Source organism: Protomyctophum bolini (assembly GCF_963924005.1).
Source record: "Protomyctophum bolini genome assembly, chromosome: 5".
Taxonomy (NCBI): domain Eukaryota; kingdom Metazoa; phylum Chordata; class Actinopteri; order Myctophiformes; family Myctophidae; genus Protomyctophum; species Protomyctophum bolini.
Genome location: NC_137866.1, coordinates 38,447,743 through 38,467,175, shown reverse-complemented (window position 1 = coordinate 38,467,175; position 19,433 = coordinate 38,447,743). Strand labels below are relative to the sequence as shown.

The window sequence follows — 19,433 nt, the reverse complement described above, 5'->3', positions numbered from 1 at the left end:
TATTTGCTGTACAGTATATTATTACTTGGTTTATGGAAATTAGCAGTGTTCTGGGAGTTTTTCCAGTTCTGGCGAATGTGTCGAGGTGGTGTACAAAACAGAAGTTGGAACTCACGCTTGTGACTTTGCGGTAGATCTGAGCAGCATTTTGACACTCGGAATAGGGGTATTCTGAAGTAGCCATCTCTAGCATGCACATTCCAAAGGCATAGACATCCACAGCCTCATCATAGTGCTCCTCGTACATCTCCGGGGCCATAAACTCTGGGGTACCTGCAGAAAATGGGGACAGTAGGCATGTCATTAACCACTTAAACCCTACTGTACTTAACCGAAATACCCCAGGGGCCTATCCTAGGCCTCGTCCATTAGTCCCTCTACACCTAAATACATTTGCAGAAAATAGCAGAACTACAAGCTCACAACTCATCAACTCAATACAACAAGTTGTGAGCTTATTTATATATCTGCCATTTACCCAAATGTTCGTTCCAGCGTCATTTTTGCACCGTGGTGCTCTTGACGGAGTCTCCTACCTATGACACTCTTAGCGAACGATGCCCTCTTGAGTGTTGCCAGACCCAGGTCCCCTATCTTCACTGAGCCCGTGGGTCCCGTAATGAAGATGTTGTCGCATTTGAGGTCCCGGTGGATGATGGGCGGGGTTCTGGTATGGAGGAAGTGGAGACCCTTCAGGATCTGTCTGCACCAGCTCCTCAGCACTCTGGGCTTCATTACTTTGAAACGCTTTAAGTATCTAGAGGGAGAGAAAGGAGCGAACATAACTGTGGGGGTGCACCGACACCTGGGTCAATGCCAGGATAAAATACTCACTCATCTGATGCCAAGAACTGATCCCCCACGCCCACCCTCCAACAACGCGAGCATGGAATCCTCTTCGCATTTGAGTAAATGGTAACGCCCCCTCCTGGTAGTAGGGGATAAAGCACAGTTTTGAACCGCGACAGAGGGGTGCCGTCTCAATCGAACTTGAGCCACGAGAGACACCGCCGAGCGTGCAAGTTGCCGTGTCGAAGTTTGCTTCGCCGACTCGGCCCCGTTCGAGTTGCGACCCGATATGGACAGAATAGTAAATCATGTTCTGGCGAGGACGTTTCCCCGTCGGCCACTCAAAGAGGCTACTGGCCAATCACAGCGCGTCCTTGCACAAGACAAGTGCACTGGCCAATCACAGCGCGTGCTTACTAAAACACGAAGACGATTCCATGCTCGCATCTGCACCAGCTCCTCAGCACTTTGGGCATCATTACTTTGAAACGTTTCAAGTAGCTAGAGAGAGAGAAAGGACCGAACATAAACTGATGCTGGGTCGATGCCAAGAACTGATCCCCCACACCCACCCTCCAATAATGCCAGGATAAAATACTCATCTGATGCTAAGAACTGATCCCCCACACACCCACCCTCCAACAATCAAGCTAATTATTTTCCGATATGCACACGTTCGGAAACTCAAGAGTCCCAAGAAATTGCAGTAGTGTAAAATACCCACAATTGCCAATAGGCAAGTACTGAAAAACAAAGTGGATTAAAACCTACATGAGAGTTTTAATTGCTTTACCAGTATTACCTAACAAAAGCTACTTATACTAGTTACACAACATATTCTTACTAAAAGAGGCACATTTTATGTCATACTAGAAGAGTGTAAATTACACATTTCATTTTACCCTCCATGGCAAAATTGTCTTAATCCATTTCCTGCAGGTTGTCGTCTTTGTACATGTGCGATGAGATGATCAATGGTTGTTTGTGCGATGAGATAGTGTGTGAGTGTGTGTGTGTGTGTGTGTGTGTGTGTGTGTGTGAGTCATGCGTTTGCCTCTCATCTTCAGCACAACACTCACGTTTTTAGTGTCCCTGACGTCATGAGCTCCGTCACCAGGACAATGCACTTCTTGCCTTTCAGGGGAGACTCCCAGAAGTCGTAGAAGCGCACAATGTTGGGATGCTGGAGACCTTTGAGCATCTCCGCCTCCTCCTTGAAGCGCTGACGCTCCGCTTTGGACAACTTACGATCCTGGAGAGAGAGACGGACAGTGAGTGAGTGAGAGATGAAGGAGGGTGGGGGGCAGGAAATAAGATAAAGGGCCAAGTGAAAGAGGTATGATAACTATTGCCATAATACAGTACATACATTGTTCGGAGTTGTTAATTCCCTTGATCTTGTTTGTGTGTGCGTATGCATGCGTACGTACACATGTATGCAATTAGTGTATCCACCTCAGTGCAGACGACTACTATAATTGGATCTTGTGTAATGTCCCGGCTGATGACAGACAGCCAAGGAGTGGAAGCACCTGGGAGGAATCCAGGGCAACGGCTTCTTCAAGGAATAACAGCCAGCCTTTATAATAACAGCGAGTGATTCAGACTCTCGCTGTTCCAGTGAGATGTGATCCTGTTCACACTAGCTTTGCACCACCCAGATGTATCCGTGATTATTAAATAAAAACCAGACACGTCATCCCTGAAGCTGTGAATAAATGGTGTGCCTGCCCCCTTCTAATGATAAACGGAAAGACGACCACAGCGGTCCCCCAGGGGAGCCGTGCGCTCGCCTCGCGCATCAACGAAGTCACACCCAAGCCAACAGACACTGCAGCAAAAGGTTACAGTTCATCCATCTCCCTCACCAGACATCCCCCATCATTCCGCGTCACCCACTTATTCGCTTTCCTCACCCACACTACCCCTATGTTATCTCTGCCCCTCCCCCCATATCTGCAATCCTTTTCCATCTCTGCACCCCTTAGCACCAACCACTCCCATCACCATCCCCCAGCATCCCACTCACGCCGCTCCATCTGCCCTCCCCCCAAACAACACACTACCCAACTCTGTACACAATTGTGTGGGACACGACACTAGCGAAAAGCACTTTCATAGTGTTATGGTTTCTTTAACCATAACTTTAAACCCACCCGCACACACACCGCAGAGAAGGCTTACGTAACAAAGACAAGCAAGGAACACATGAGCACGAAGCATGGTCCCCGCCCCACACGGAGACAGACTGACATTAACAGCAGAATGTAACGAACACAAGCCGGGGGGTGATCTGATTAATTATTCAACAGGAGCGATCCCCCCTGTAAGAAGGGGTAGGCTAAAGGGTTCAAATGCAACAAATAATACGTCAAACACAGATAAATATATATAAAAGAAAGGCTGTTGTAATGTAATGTATTGCAGAGGAGAGTCGTGATGTGGTGAATGATAAAACATGGCTTGCTTGTGCGTGCGTTACATTCGGATATGTGCACAGTTGGGTCTATAATGTGTGTGTGTGTGTGTGTGTGTGTGTGTGTGTGTGTGTGGTTGGGCATTTTCACTGCACTCCTCTCAAGTCCCATGCATAATTCAGTTCTGCAGAGAGCCTGTTCCACTGAGCCAAGCTGAGCTATACAGGGCTGACGCTGGAGTTTGGGCTGAGCTAAGTTTGGCCGGGTTTATCCCCAAATGCACCTTGCTGCACCGGGAAGGGATGGGCACAAGGATCGACGTTGTCTATTCACTGTCAATTGACAAAAACAGAGGAAAAAGAGGAGGGTTGTTTGAGGTGCAGAAGGATCGGTTTACTTTTAGGTTGACAACCAGACCCCCATTCTTCCCCCTAGAATCTTCACTTTCCTTTCCCCAGCCCCACCTCTCATCATCATCATCATCCCACTTCCCAGCATGCTGCTGCTTTTCCCCCAACAATTGCCCCCCACCCTAAACCTCACAAGAGGCCTCCATCGTTTGTTCTTCAGGAATCACACGGCTGTTCCTAAATAACCCCAAGTCCTCTCCCATCCCCCACGACCACCCGCACGCACGCTACCGACTCTTCCTCCATTTGCTCTCCTGCATATCTGTTTTCCCTCTTAGCAAACACAGGGGCTCCTGCATAATTTAGGAGCCACATGGTGGCTCAGGCATGTTGCACTTGGCATGGCAAGATATACAAACATATGTGCTCACGAAGGCATTTAAAGTATATCCATGCATGCCCCCCACCCTGACCCCGCCCCCCCACCCCACACACACACACACACACACACACGCGCGCACACACTCACACACACACACACACACACACACACAGGAATCATGAATCCTCACCACCACCCACACATGTCTCCGTCTGGCATAGGATCACTCATTCTGTTATTTTAATTGACAGCTGTGCTGTAATCAACTTGCAGGTGCGGATTTCAGGAATCTCGTCACGTGTGTGCTACACTCAGAAATAGCTGATCTACAAAGTACAAACGCACCACGGTGCATTGTGAGCTTGTCATTTTTGAAGAATTGTTGACCTTTTTTCCCCGCCTATTGATATGCTGGTTAATAACTGTGCAAGAACAGAGCTACAGGCTGGCTATAGTGTGTAGCCACTAGCCACCAAGGCACACGCAACTGGTAGGCATAGAACAAATGGATTGTGACATTAGCAGGAAGTAATCTATAAATCTCTGCTCCATTCGGCTGCCACCCACTACACTACATCTCTCTCATGTTCAGCTATATTAGTGCTGCTTAGGGAGACTAGGTATACCATATACGTTGATGACAAGGTGCTAACAAGGTGCAACTTCCCATAGATAGCTCATTCATCCAAACAGAAAAGTCCTATCTGATTGTATTACACAACGTCAAACTCACCAACATTGCAGCTGTACGAAAAGCTTGAATTATTCTCTTTCTATCCTCAAAGTGTTTGTTTCATAAAAATCCACTGTAGACACAACATGTTATGAGTTACTTTCTGTCCTTGGAGGTGATTATTTTTCCAAGTGTTGCAGTTGTAAGTGCTCGACTGGCCTGTGTGTGTACCACCCTTTTTGAATTTGCACATAATGCAGGAGGCAGCAGGAAGGGATGGGTCCGATTAATCGATTATCGTTAATAGGACCCGAAATCGATTATGGAAATTAATAATCAATAATCGTTTTTGGGATGTAGGGGTGGGGGTGAGTGTATAAAAGAATCACACCTGTGTGAAGTGAGGGGCGCTCTTATCATACATCTCATTCCAGCCAATCACAATTTGTGTCCTCACCTTTCTGTCTTCAATTTTCTGTCCTCACTTTTTATCATCAATACGTGCATTGCTCAGCCAATCAAATCATCGCTATGGGGTACACACGGACAGACAAAGCTGGGCATAGGAGGGGCTAGCCTAGCACCCCTCAAAAAAAAGAAAGAAAAAACAATTAGAAATTTAACAAAGTAAAAATGTAAAAATAAATTTCAAATGTTTTGCATCGGCAGTTTTCGGCTTCAGACATTCTCTTAATCAATTGTACAGGTTTTCTTTGCAAGCAACACATGTGCCTTCTCAAGAACTATTGAAAAGTGTAAAATAACTTTCAAACATTTACATTGAATTACATGTGGTAGGATTTGCCAAACAGACAAAAAGGTCAAAGGTTTATTTAATACATGAATTTCTAATTATGTATTTGTGAAGGGGGGAAAACCCACATTTAGGCAATACTGTAAATCTGCAAAAGGCCATTATGAATAAAAATATTGCTGCTACTATATAACCCAGGAGAGGATGTTGGACTGCACTGCAATGAAAGCAAGTAGGCTACTGTACACTGATGTCTCCAATCAAATTAGGCTCTGTTCAGAGTCAGACTGCAGGCAAATCCAATTTGTTTCTCAAATCAGATCTTTAGAACTGACTGTCCACACTGTTATTTGCAAGTGATGAGATTGTATTTGTGTCTTATGACATTGTCAACCCAGCTGCATTGGTTGCTGTGGTAATAACGTAACGACATAGGCATGAGCAATGAGTAAAGTAAAGACTTTAGTCGCAATGCAACACGCTGTGAGCACACATTTAGAAATCAGATTGGTAATCATATTCAAACCACCTAGGGATGTGGTTGAAATGTGATCAGCAAGAAATGTGTCTCCACTTCTTTTTTTTGCTGTTCATACTTTGATTTGCAATTTGATTCCATTCTTGATAAGCCAGAAATGTGATTTGGGCTCACAACGCGAATGTGCCTCGTTTGTGCCATTTTCGTTGCACAGCACCATCGTACAGCATGCATGGTGTATGTATATTTAGTGTGGTTGCCTATAGAGCGTTGCAGTCCCTCCCCCTTTCAGAACAACGAACGGCCCAGGAAATGATTCTCCATTTATTTTCTCCATAGGCTTTTCAAAACGTATTTATTTAAAGACCTTTTAAGCGTCGTACGAAGCCAACTCTTGTCGTGACAAATCATGACAACACACACAATATTTTGGAACAAACTAATAATTACAAAGAAGAAAAACAACAAAAAAAGTGTTGTAACCTGCCGTTCTTTTCTACTTTCTAATTCTTTGTTTGGCCCGAAAAATTGTGTTTGTTGTCATGATTGGTCACGACAAGAGTTGGCCTCGTACGACGTCTTTGAATAAATACTTTCTGAAAAGTCTATGAGGAAAATGAACAGGGATTTATTTTCCGGGTCTCTCGAGGGGGCGGGACTGCGACGCTCTATAGGCAAGCAGAGTATCGTTATTGCACTCCAGCGCTTAAATCGTTGAAAGAAATCGTTTAAATCGTGCAATAACTTTCTATTCTCTCCAATTGGCCAGTGATTCAGAACGCCTCCCAAGTCATTTGTACCCTTTGCACTCATCTGATTGGACAGTATACAGTGACATACCCAACTCAACTCTTCTATAGAGATAGGCAAACTGGCAGGAAAAGACTCGCTCGCTGCATGACAAATGAAGGAAGATTCCTTAAGACTGAAAATAGAATTTATTTTATTTTTAGATGCTCATAATAAAGTGCTCTGTGCTCACAGCGAGTTAAAATTAGCAAACCTTTTTTGTCCTGGGGCCTTCGTCAGTGCTATGAGAGAGAATTGCAATTCTGCATGATTGCATCTTTCTACTTGCATGCAGTATTCTATAGTGTCAATGTACAGATTGTAATTTCAAAAGTATATTGTCTGATTCTAGGTCCCTGCTTAAGTATGTATGTCAATGTATACACTGTACAAGGCTTGAGCCTAGGCTATTTTTGAAAATTGTTGCCTATTAAACATGCCTAAAATAGGGACTCAAGGGTTAATGTGGTTAAACAAAACCTAGAAGATCAGACAATTAATGTTGCTTAACACATGCCGATAGACATTGTGCTTATACATAGATCTGCTAAGTGGAGCACTGCACTATTGGTGAACTTTTAAGACTCATAGCTTCCCATTACGACACACATATTGGGCCGTATTAAGGGCCACTTAAAAACCCAGTTGAAAAGGTCATCTGGTGCAAGCCTGCCCGTACAATACAATATGGTCTACATCACTTGCAGTTAGAAGAGGAATATTTACATCATGCATCAAACTAAGGGATCCACATGCCGAATATGTGACACAATACAGGCGGCAAGGAAAATGTCAAAAAGATACTACAAATTGACATGAATCCTCCTTCATGTAAAAGCTCTGCTAGAGGTTCACATGCACAAAGTCACAGACGGTATAGAACTCTGTCTCCAGCCATATTATTTCACAGTCTGAGTTTTACATTTAAAAATCATCGCATACGTAAGCTGTGCAGTCACTCTAGTTTTGTCAAGGGAATCGGCATGAAAGCACTTCCTTATTGTAGATCAGGAGTGCAGCGGGTACGGTACAGTCAGGTTACACACACACACACACACACACACACACACACACACACACACGGCTGAGGAAAATGTGGGCTGTTTATTAACGCCGTCGCTCATCCTTAGTCGTACTCGCATGCACACAGACGCAGGCCTGCCCACAACCGCTCTGTGAAGGCAGTAAAAGACGAGTATTGTCATTTACAGAGATGGATTCATCTCATCTCACACCGGAAATTAAGATGTGAAGTCTCTCGTGTGCTGCTGCTGCTGTCGCGCCCTGCAAAGGCAAACCACCACCTGGGCCTAGCATTTATAATCTTACATGCATGACATTGCATGCATGTATTGTCAAATAAATAACGGTAGTGGGTCGCACACACCATTCAGTTCAAAATATTTATTTCAATTTTTAACAAGGACAAACGTTTCGGCTATTCAGCCTTCATCAGGTAGTGTGACCCCCTACCGTTATTTATTTGATATGTTTTGAACGGGTAACGCACCTAAAGTCAGAGCGCGGTGGTCACATGAAGAGTAATGCATGTATTGTCTAAACATGCCAGTGCATCAGTGATACATGTCCGATATACATATACTATTAATTTGAATGAATACCAAAAGTTTGGGTATTCGTTGTCATTACTGCAGTAAAGCTGCCATCCGGAATCCGCCCCTTTTTTTTGTTTCCAACACTGCAGTGCCAGTGATTGGAGGTGGTCTCTCTCCGCACACTGCAGTGATTGGAGGTGGCCCTACACTTACATTGGGAAATCTATATTGCACTTTGAATGCATCAGCAGTTACTCCTGCCAATGTTGTCTGCTCTCTTAATGAGCTCGTTTAATGTTTTTTGCCTCTTTTTAATGTGTCTATTGTTTTGAAATGTGAAGCATCATGAGTTGTGGAGAACGGTATTTTGCTCCCCTTTATGTCCAGTGTATATTGTGGAAGTGACAATAAAATCTGATTGATTGATGTAGGTGTTGGGTTGGACACCCACACTGGTTGACAAGTTGTACTGCTCAAATGCCATACAAGTGCAATATCTGTTCAGGCCAAGTATGGATTGCCTCTTGGATAGATGTTCAGACTGTGTTAGAATCCCGGTTAGTATCAAAGCAAACACAAAGGTAGGAGCACACACCAATAGTGGGGAGGTGCTGACCACGGGAGACAAACTTGAAAATAGAAAGGAGAGGTTGCACAGCTCATACTCACGATGCAAAAAATACTGTTTATTAAGTTACCAACGTTTCAGGGTATGGGAATCCCGGTTAGGACATAAACAAACTATGGACTGCAGCTTTAATTACATGCTCTGAAACAAAATATACGTTCAACTTGGCTCTACACTTCCACTTTTCAACCACCATTGCCACTACTTCACTCTGAGCTCCTCCTGCCTGATCCGTGGTTAACGAGGCCCAGATTAGCAATATTTTGGGCTTACTTTCATTTAAATTGTAAGCACAATAGCATGAAGTGGATTATGTTCCAAACTTGCCTTCTGCACTAGAATGTGGTCAGCTCTACTTGGGGTCCGCCTGATGTGTCAGAACATTTGGCTAATGAGATTTGAGCCAAAAGTAGCACTTTGACAGCAGGAAGTAATGTCGTCGCTGTGGGGAAAACATACCGTGTTGCAAAACGGTAATAACCAAATGAACCCTAGTGTCCCTGTTCTCGCTGGGGCAGACATTACATTACTATGCTATACTATGGTAGAGGACCTGCTATGAGCCAGCAGATAAGATAGAATTCAACTGCATTGTGTCCCATCATTCTTGGACTGCAAAAGGATTTGGACAGTCGCAGCGCCTGCCTGTTATCACCTTTTCTCTTTTAGAGTCTGGCTACGCCGTTGCTCCATTGGCAGGCTCTGCTGTAATTGGCTTGCTGATCTCCTGGGTGACACAGTGAAATATTTAACATGATGGCGACTGTCGAGAAGATGATGAGACGGTGGCAGTGAAAGGCCAAGGGGGAGAGGACTGCGAGGGTTTTTCGGACTGCGTGCATCATTCAGCGACGAGAAGCCTGAAAAGCCGAGTATGCCCACACGCAGCCACGTCACAGTGAAAGATGACAAACAAACTAAAATACTCTGAGCAACACCTGCCAAATACCAATACAATATGCAGGTCTATCAGGCTGAAAGTTACATGGCCCCTGTGCTGTGAATGGCTGTGTTGGGAGTCAGTCAACAGAACACGGGCAAAAGGGAAATGACGAGGAGCCATGACTAAATTGACTATGGGGAGGCTAAGCTGTCTGTCTAAGCTTTAGTTTGCACACACGCAAAATAAATAAATAACTAAAACCAATAATTGTCACAGTAATACCAGTGGCTCATGGCACCCACACACAACGGTGTGTAAGTGAGCAATTGCGTCTGGATGGAGGTGACCTGGAGTTCAGCAGCCTGTCTTACAACATGCATACCTTCTATTATAAACCTCTTTCCTGGTCAAAGACAAAGTGCGTAGGCAGGCAGTAGGCACTAGGCAGCCGAACAAGCATCGCTTTTGTCGCACAAAACGAAGGATGAATCGACAAAAAATGATCAGTGATTAGAAGCCTTCCTCTTTCCGTCTAATTCTGCTTATGCAACAGTTCTGATATCTGCCGAGTTATGGTTAATTACGTCTACCTGGCAGAAAGAGACCCGACTTCTGGCATTTGATGGATGGAAGGGTTTTGAAAGGGCAATTGAGGTCATTTCAAGCTTAAATAATCCCCAAATAGTCCACCTCCCAAGGGCTGCGGACCGGTTTAGGCTATCCTCCAGTGACTAGAGATGAGGCCACAGAAGGGCACAGTTCTCACTGCTCTCCAGGGGCCCTCCACTGCTCTCCAGGGGCCCTCCACTACTCTAAAAAGGGGTTCAAACGCCAAAGCTGCTGTCTAAAGATCAACACTGTACGGGGGTGCAAGTTCTCTAATCTAACCAGGTTTACCTTTTATTCACTATAATTCATTTCAAAAGGGTTTGTCAGATGACCGGTAGGCCTGGTGCATCTGGCTCACGGAGGCCACCTAATCTCAGTCATGGTCAGCTCAGGTTCCTCTGTGTTGGTATTGCGTTGTAAGCGCCAGTGTAGAGTCTGGGCATTTTACCAAGCAACCAATAGGTTATAGGTGGTGTGTTCCATGTATTAAAGTAAAACTAACCTGTTATGATTGTTGTTGACTTCTCCAAAGTCGGCAGGATAAACCTGCTGATAAAAGTAGTGGCATGCCACCCTTCTTTTTGGCTTAAAGGCTCACTTCACCTGTTGTTTTTACCAGGGTGAGGCCAGGGTGAAAATCTTCTGACATAACAATAAATGCCTTCTGTGTCTGAGCTCACCCCAAACACATTTTTGCACAAATAGTTTTCCACCCGCTGTCCACTAACATTTTAATTAAAAGTTTTGATTTGAAAAGACTGTGGATTCACGTTTAATTACAGATTTGATCAAATCCTTTTTGAACCACAGAGCACACTGGGTAGTTGCACATGTCAGTGTCTGATTTCCACAGCCTTCTCATAATACAACAATATGATTAAAAAGACCAGGTGTTATTTTGCATGGCCAACAAATCCAAAAGCACAACAGCTGCCAGTGACGTCCTAAACACACCGTCTAACTCTAACCCATGCATGCTCAAGCATAACACATATACAGTCAGATGGATCCATTATAAATAAAACCCAGGCGAGCCAACACAAGATTTTTGGGAACAGCTGTGGTGCTATGATACCCAATTTCACCCATCTGCCCTGGGACAGCATTAACCATGCAAACATGAATGACCACCATACTGAAACTAGTAAAACCTAATGGAGCAAACTAGTCAAACCTAATGGAGCCAAAATGGACTCGTGTAAATTAGAAAGTGACAGAATGTGGTGGAGGTAAGACGGCCATAGAGGCATGTGATCCTGTTCTCAAGCTGTGGTTTGCACATAAGACTGCCAAAGTTCTGGCTGGGTGGTGGTGTCCTGGGTTGACCTGCCCAGCAGGGACTCTCTCTGTCTGTCTCTCTCTCTCTCTCTGCAGTGAGGGGGCACCGAGCCAGGGCAACATGCCCTATGCTCTTTATTCAGCAGAATACCCTCACCCATCACAGACTAAACACCACACGGGAGGCATGTACACACAACAGACTTCACCCAGTTGGACATGATCCACATAGTCACTGTCGGGCACAAACCCTAGTGTATGTCCATTTGTCCATCTTTGTTTTTTTCATTAATTAATGCTCCATTTAATACTACAACCAGAGTGGACCCGAGTTCTCATATCCTGACCTGCAAATGTATTTTCTGTTTAATCAAGAGCTGGGGAAACGGGGACAGTCACCCGTTATACTGTGGGCAACGTTGACGATGGAGTGGGCCATATTTCCACACTCAGCTCTAGATGGCCACATTGCATACTGTCTGGCGGAAACCTCTTATCTACGTAATTTCACTTTATTAATGCACTACTTTGTCATTCCATGTCACACAAAAGTAGCCAAAATTGCCGAACTACAAGCTCAATGCGTTTTGAGCTTGTAGATCTGCTACTCAGCTTGTAGATCTGCGATTTCTGAATTGGAATGAAAAATGTTTTTGCTATTTAATTGGAGTCCTGAAAATAAATAATTTAATTTAATTTCAAATCTATTTAGTTATACTTATGTTAACTTTATGAACTTAAATACAAATACATTGAACATAAAAATACATTACATTTTAATACTAGTCATTAATTAAACTACTAATACAGACAGATGTTAACAGCTGAAATCAATAATATATCGGTATTCTGATAATAAGTTAGGGTGGGGGGGCGCATGTGGCCCCCGGGCCGACAGTTGCGCAATGCCCATGTATCCTCCATATAGTCTATACCAATGTGTACAGTACTATCAGAATATAAAGAAATGTAACACTTTTTAAAATGTCATTCAACACAAGATTGTTTATTCTCAATGTAAAATCAATAGTTTTCTTTTTTAATTCATCAGTTTGCCGACCGCCAGAAAGAGTCACGTTGTTGGCTTAAAAGTAACCTTTGTTAACTTGGTTAACTTAAAAGTAACCTTTGTCTACATACTTCAGGAGATAAGTATGGGGCCACAACCGGATGCCGAGGTGTTTGTAAAAAAATGCCCCAGATTCCAAAAAGCATTAACGGTCCTAATGAACTATTGTGACAATAGCCACCGTTTTTCTAATTTGGTCAGCTGTTGCACCTCACCCTTACTTCCTCACCAGTACACAAGGGTTAGCGAGCGACCAGTGACCACAACATTGTACAACCCACCTCCCTATCCGTCACAATAAAACCAGACACAACTACATACTATTTAACCAAAGATATGACACAAACAGCAAGCATTAGTCTTGAGTCCGAGTTTCTCTGTTGCAGACTCAGAGGGTGTGTCTGTTGTTGAGGTCTGTGCCATGAAAGCAGATGCAAGAGCCAATGTTTCAGCCTACAGGGAAATCACATCATAAAATGTGATTTCACTACACAGCCTGTAGCCCAGTTCTACCAAGCATTATGCACCTGCTCATAAACAAGCATGATAATGTATTATGTGTTCCGTTTTTAAAATGTGGAATCCACACTCCTCAATGATTTCTACAAAACACACAAAAGAAACGTATTGGGTTCCTCATTCAATCAGTTCTTCCCCTGATCCCCCTCAAATAATCAGTAGTTGTTCCTTCCTGTCACCAAATACCATTTTAACCATGTATGTAAAATGTCCCATGCGCATAAGTACGAGTGGATGGATGTTCATGCTCAGTATTGATCTGCAAAGGCTTCTTGATTGCACGCCAGGAGATAAATACCCTCCCCATATTACACATAGCTTCCTTTCCTTTCAGCTGCCCGCCGCCGCCCAATGATGTCATCCGTCATGTCTGAGTTCCACTGCAGTGGCATGCTAAGTAATGGCATGCTAAGTAATGGCTGCCACTTAGTTAGATTCAACATGCATGCCAGGAAATCTTCTGTGAGCTAGGCAGGCTTTGGTCTTAAAGGCATTTCCGCCACCTATGACCTGAGAAGGAAAGCAGGGTTGGGGTTGGTAGGCAAGTTATCTCTTGCACCCATATGTTAATGTAGCACACTTTCCTCTGCTATATCCATGCAAGCCGCCCTGGGCACAATCATAGCTGCGGTGTCACATTAAGTGCAGATTGACTCCGCAGCATTGTTTGCATACAGCTGGCCTACAGAGTACGGTTCGTCTATAGTCACTCATATTAGTCTCTCTTATACTCCACTCTATCCACTGAGATAACTTTGCCCCTCTTTTTAAATCTCTAGACCATTTGCCCCTATAGAGTTTAATGTTTGTGTTGTCTGAACACAAACATTAAATGCCATTGACAATAAATGGAGAATTTACGTCATGTGTCGAAGCAAATCGGCATATGTATAGTATGTCAGTGGGAACACTCGGCCAATAAGGGACCACCAATCTTGATGATGATGTACGATGATTAAAATGTGCGCCACCAGGCCATGAGGTCTACACCCCATTAACTAGGTATCTGCTGAGGCTCCAACAGGCCTGGGCCTCATCTCCCCTGGGTACTGGATTGGCAGAGAGAGACAGAGGAGTTGTGAGTGACATGCCTGGAGCAGTGGCTACTGATAAGGCCTTGTTAGTTATAGCCACGAGCCTCCCTGGTCCTGCTCCAAAGGGCCTCTTACCACCCAATGGTTTGGAACAAATGACCCACTTGAACAGGTACCACTTTGTTTTTATTTTTCCATCTCACTGATCAAGAAGGGATTGTTGTTGTTAACGGCACAGGTTAATAAAACACGATTAGCTGATCTGGCGTCTGCAGGTGTCAGAAAGATGAGGAAATTAAATTTAAGAATTAAACTAAAATCGGGGAAATTACCGGGCACAGGTTTCATTGCCGACTGTTGGATTCACTTCTCTCAAGGCATTTATTGTTACACTTGCATTTACCCATGAAGCTGCAATTTTGGTGCATTGGCCGTTACCTAGCTTGACTGAATCAGAAAGTAAAAAGTAATCTTCTCAGAAACACTCCTACTGACAGACAGTACTACTGTAGAACCATTTAGGGTTGTCTACCCGTAAACTCTTGCAGTCACATAAAACGGATCCTTCCACTGAAACAAATCAGTTTGTATTTAGTTTACTTTAAGCTTATCACATGACAAAACTCAGATTTGGACCATTTAAAATAAATATTTATTTAAGTTTATTTAAGACTTTTTAGGGACACGCAGAGAGACCTCTATTATAACCACCTATATAGCCAATTCTTTTTAAATATCCAACTGCTTCATTTCCTCAGGCATGTCTTTTCGCACACGCCCAATGACACAAAATGACACGCTTGACCCATATGCCTGTCGCTGGCATATATACTTCATGTTCTGTTTCATGGGAGAGAATACACAGTAGTAGATGTACAGTATGGTATTTTTCCTCACACTACGTTATATTTTAAGACCTAAAGCCTTTGGCCAACAAGAACTCCAATGAAGTCATCATGTATACAAAGACTTGTGTTTCTGTGTCCAGTTCCTCTCAGTGGAGAATGAGGAGCTTCATTCCGCTGCCGTTGTGTCGTCAGCAGCTCTGCAGAAGCTCAACAGCACAGCAGATCTTATCAGTGAAACAACAAGCCTGTTGCCAAATTCCACAGTCCTGTCTGCACAAAGTCAGAGGTGAACTGGGCGTGTAAGAGTGTGGATGTGCACATAGATCAAATCTACAAGCAAGCTGTCAGGCAGAATCTGTACGTTTCCGAAATGGTGATGACTCTGAGTGACAACGCTGAACGCTATGACACAAATAGAAATTGGAGAAGGGTTTGTGTTTGACAAACAATGAGAGAGAAATGCATATAGGATCTGCCTCTCAGATCAACATCCATTCCCTGTGCCAGGGCCATCCATGTGATGCCAGCAGCGAGAGCGGAGATAGACGTGAGGGAGACGGGAAGAGAGGGGAGAGAACGAGACCGACAGTAAGTGAAGGAAAATTACAGCACACAGATATCTGTATGCCACGGAGTCATGTGACCACAAGAGTGAGGAACAGCGGACAATCAGCGTCTCTGCCTTGCACTGAAATCCAAGGTGGCACCGTTTATGCATCACTGAAGGAAATATGAATAACATGGGCCCTAACCTTACTGCCCTAAAAGCCACGTGCCGAGATAACACATACACTATGTTGCTGAACGCAAATAAGAGTTTGGTGTGGTGGGCATTGTAGCATGTGTACTGTGTGGATATGTAACTCGGACTGATTTTACAGGCTAGTAGGCAACACCAATCTGGCAGTTGGATGACAACAAGACTCATCGTTAAACATACTGATGAATCTCACTGGGACTACAAACTGTGATGCTCTCGTTAAGCAACTCAATGAAACACTGGCTGCACTTTGATGAACGAGACATTGGTCGCACCAGTGTCATGGACCGAATGCGATCTACAAGCTCACATCACGTTGCAGTTTAAGACACTGTGAGCCATTTTCCAACTAAGTATAAATCACATTATACACTCAGTGTGTCCATTCTAGGCACCGGTCGTTAAGGCTACAATTAGTAGTTTGGCATCGATTCAATATCAAAACCGCTTGCAATCACTTAATAACGAACCATCAGGATTGAAATGCAGCCAATGAAAAATCATGGCTATACATTACAATACAATTTAACAGCCAATATAAACTAGAGTGGCTGACCAAAGAATGCAGCGTGTGTGCGATTTGATCGACATGGCCACGCAATACCTGATCTGCTCTTCACGTGGAAGAACCAGGGTGCATTCTGATTTCGGAACACACATCAGCATAGCATTTTTTGTTTAACAAGCAGTTGTCCTGTTACAGGCATCAATTCAAAGCTCCGTTAGAACGAAGACAGAGGGGGTTACACTGATGACTGTGGGAAAATGACCTGTTGTATGATCACAGTCCATTGTATACATTAAGTGGCCACTAGGGGGACTTGCAGAATGGGTCACTGACGAGAAGCAAAATAAATAGTTTCCTTCCTAGTTCCTCCTAAATATTATACCATCCGGTGTGTCATGTTCAGAGTCAGAAAGCTGAGCAAGATATTTAAATCATCCCCGCTAGTAATCAGCCTACCCTACATACATGATGACATCACCGCCTGAGTGAAGTCATCCTCAAAGCTAGACACAATCAGAGCGAAACCCCTCCCAGCCAACACTGCACCTTCCAAAGCATTTTCTGGAACGTACTAAAAATCATTGTCTTGCGATTGCCATGTGTAACACACACCCCCGGGGGTCAGGTCACATACCCAACATTCCCTTGCCCTTTGTCTCCGACATACTGACCCAGCGTGTTTTCGGCACCCTGGGCAAAGCATTCATCGAGGCGACAGGGCTGGCCACACTGCTCCCAGCACGCTGCAGCGTACATCAGCTGTTTCCTGTCTGCTCGCCTCCTGTTGCACGGAGGGAGGGAGGCAGGGGGCAGTGCAGCACACAACCTGCAGTGGCGAGGCGCTACCGGGGTGGAATGGGGGGTGTGTGTGTGTGTGTGTGTGTGTGTGTGTGCGCAGTCGTGTACAGTCCACCACAGGGGCTGTACATTCCTGACTTGAGTGATAAATAGGGCACATGATCATATTTACAAATTTAAGACTTCTCTCTTGTTTCCTAATGGCCCAGCCGCCCAGGCCCCAGAGTCTGAATAAGGAAAGCAAACGAGAGGTCAAACTAATGGTACTCTGCCCACGAGAAGGCCAGTCATGCTTACTGTAGTTGCCTTAAGCCTCCTGGGAGAAAGAGAGAACAAGAGAGAGACATAATCCCTGCTGCAGTCTCCAAAGGACGGAAATAATTAGTTAATACCTCTGCATAGTCTAAGCTGGTGGTTTTTCTGTCCCTCTGTAATGCAACAAGACTAGGGATTGTCTCCTTGCAAAACCGCAGATCTCTAGTACAATGGCTTGGTATGGTATAAACTGCAGATCTCTAGTACAATGCTTGGTATGGTATAAACTGCAGATCTCTAGTACAATGCTTGGTATGCGTTTTTCAGTGCATTTCAGTGACTAATGCTCATCATTCACTGAGTCAGTGTAAACTATTTAACATTTAGTGGGAGCCCATTTGCACTTGATTCCCTGACCATCGGTGGGCTGATTGAAGTCCCTGCGGACATCACCATTACTCTGTCAAGATGTGTGAACCCACTGACTCTGACAGACAGCAGAGAGAGCAAATGGAGACGGTGGGGGGGCTTCCTGTGAGAGAGGTCTAATATCCCACTAATGGAAATCTCTCTGGGAAAAACAACCCATGTGCCATCTATCATATTGTATAAGAGTTGACAGACTCATCTTACTAATTCTATCCCATCACTAGCCTTAGTGATGAAGGAAACGTGGTTGCATAGCTTATTTTCTTTCACACATGATCACACGTGATCTTTCCTCACCCACTGAACGAATAAGGCCCAAGTCACGCCCGTTTTCTCAACTACAGTAGCACTATGTGGTGTGCGGTCTAAAATGCGTATCCACAAGACATTAGATTAAATTGGGATCATAGGTTTTCCAAATCCTACCATACCTGCAGCTCACACCAGGCAACTTCAACCCAGGAATCGGTATCCAGGCCCTTGTACACGGTCTTGAACGACCCTCGGCCCAGCTCGATATCAAACTTGAGGAACCTTCCCCCCGGGGATGTGGATACAGCATTCACCTCAGCCTCCTCCTCGTTCTCGTCGCTGGCAGCTTTGACAGCAGGATTTCCACCATCATTACATGCAACCGTCAACGTATCTCCACCCTTCTCCCTGTCTTCGTCAGCGCTGGCGCTTTCCGTTGCGCTGTCTTTTTGCCCACCTTGACTCTCAGTGCTAGAACCCTCCTGCAACCTGGACTTAGTCACCAGTGTCCTGTCAACAATTGTTCGCAGGTTTATGTTCAGGATCTTACTCTTGTTGTCACATTCAGGTGCCTCAAATAATTCAGGTGCCTCAGGTGCCTCGGATGAATCCGAGAACCACAAACTTCTCCTGATGAATCTCTGATGCACAATCCTCTGATAACTGGATGGAGGGTATGCGTTGGGGTCACTGCCACCTCTCACCAGGGTCGAGTCCATATTATTGACATTCCCAGCACTTAGGGTCTCATACATATTTATGTTGAGTTCGCCTTGAGAGTTAGGTACTGATGGAGAGGTCAATCCTCCAGGGGTCTCTGAGCTTGAATCCTCCCCAGGCTCCATGGTGAAAGGAAAGTTCAATCACTTACACGTCCAGATGGAATGAGCCATTGCTAGTGTCCAACACAGAGCCGAATACCTGCAGCGTCCACTTGGTGACGCAGTTTTCCTCCAGCATGGGCCCGTATCAACACTGGGATGGATGTCATAGATGAGGTTTCATCAAATCCCAGGAGCTGCAAAAGAATGTAGCAGAAAAGCAGATAAATAACACTGGGCAACAATTTGCAGGGAGCTTACATTTGACGTGTGTCACATGATCTCGCATCTCGTGGGGATTAAGCGTGATGTCAAGGAGAATAATTTAGAATAGCATACTAGTAATAACTGGGTGAAAATACAAAGCCAGCACAAGTGGAATGATGGTGTTAGCTTTTAAGCAGTCTGAGTCAGTATCAAACAACAAAGCGTAACATAACGTCTTAGTGGTTTCGCTTGCCGAAAAGCCCTGATATAACAAGGCAACACATAGCTAGAACAGTCACGCCAATTCCAGAGGGTCGTTAACTTAAATAATGATCCTTTTTAGCCTT

The 19,433-nt window shown here is 44.5% G+C and overlaps 1 protein-coding gene across 6 annotated transcripts in view; it reads right to left on the bottom strand.

The window, feature by feature from the left end:
- The window catches only part of LOC308316348 (serine/threonine-protein kinase WNK2), a 51,908-nt gene that overhangs the window by 31,841 nt on the left and 634 nt on the right, over positions 1 to 19,433 (bottom strand). For all 6 annotated transcript variants that reach the window (XM_080764914.1, XM_080764916.1, XM_080764917.1 and 3 more), the window contains exons 2-5: positions 18,238 to 19,076; positions 1,869 to 2,041; positions 537 to 757; positions 116 to 273 (exon numbers count right to left, since the gene is read on the bottom strand). In XM_080764914.1, the coding sequence (XP_080621040.1) occupies positions 116 to 273; positions 537 to 757; positions 1,869 to 2,041; positions 18,238 to 18,903 (1,218 nt within the window). In that variant the 5' untranslated portion in view covers positions 18,904 to 19,076. The remainder of the gene's footprint in view (positions 1 to 115; positions 274 to 536; positions 758 to 1,868; positions 2,042 to 18,237; positions 19,077 to 19,433) is intronic.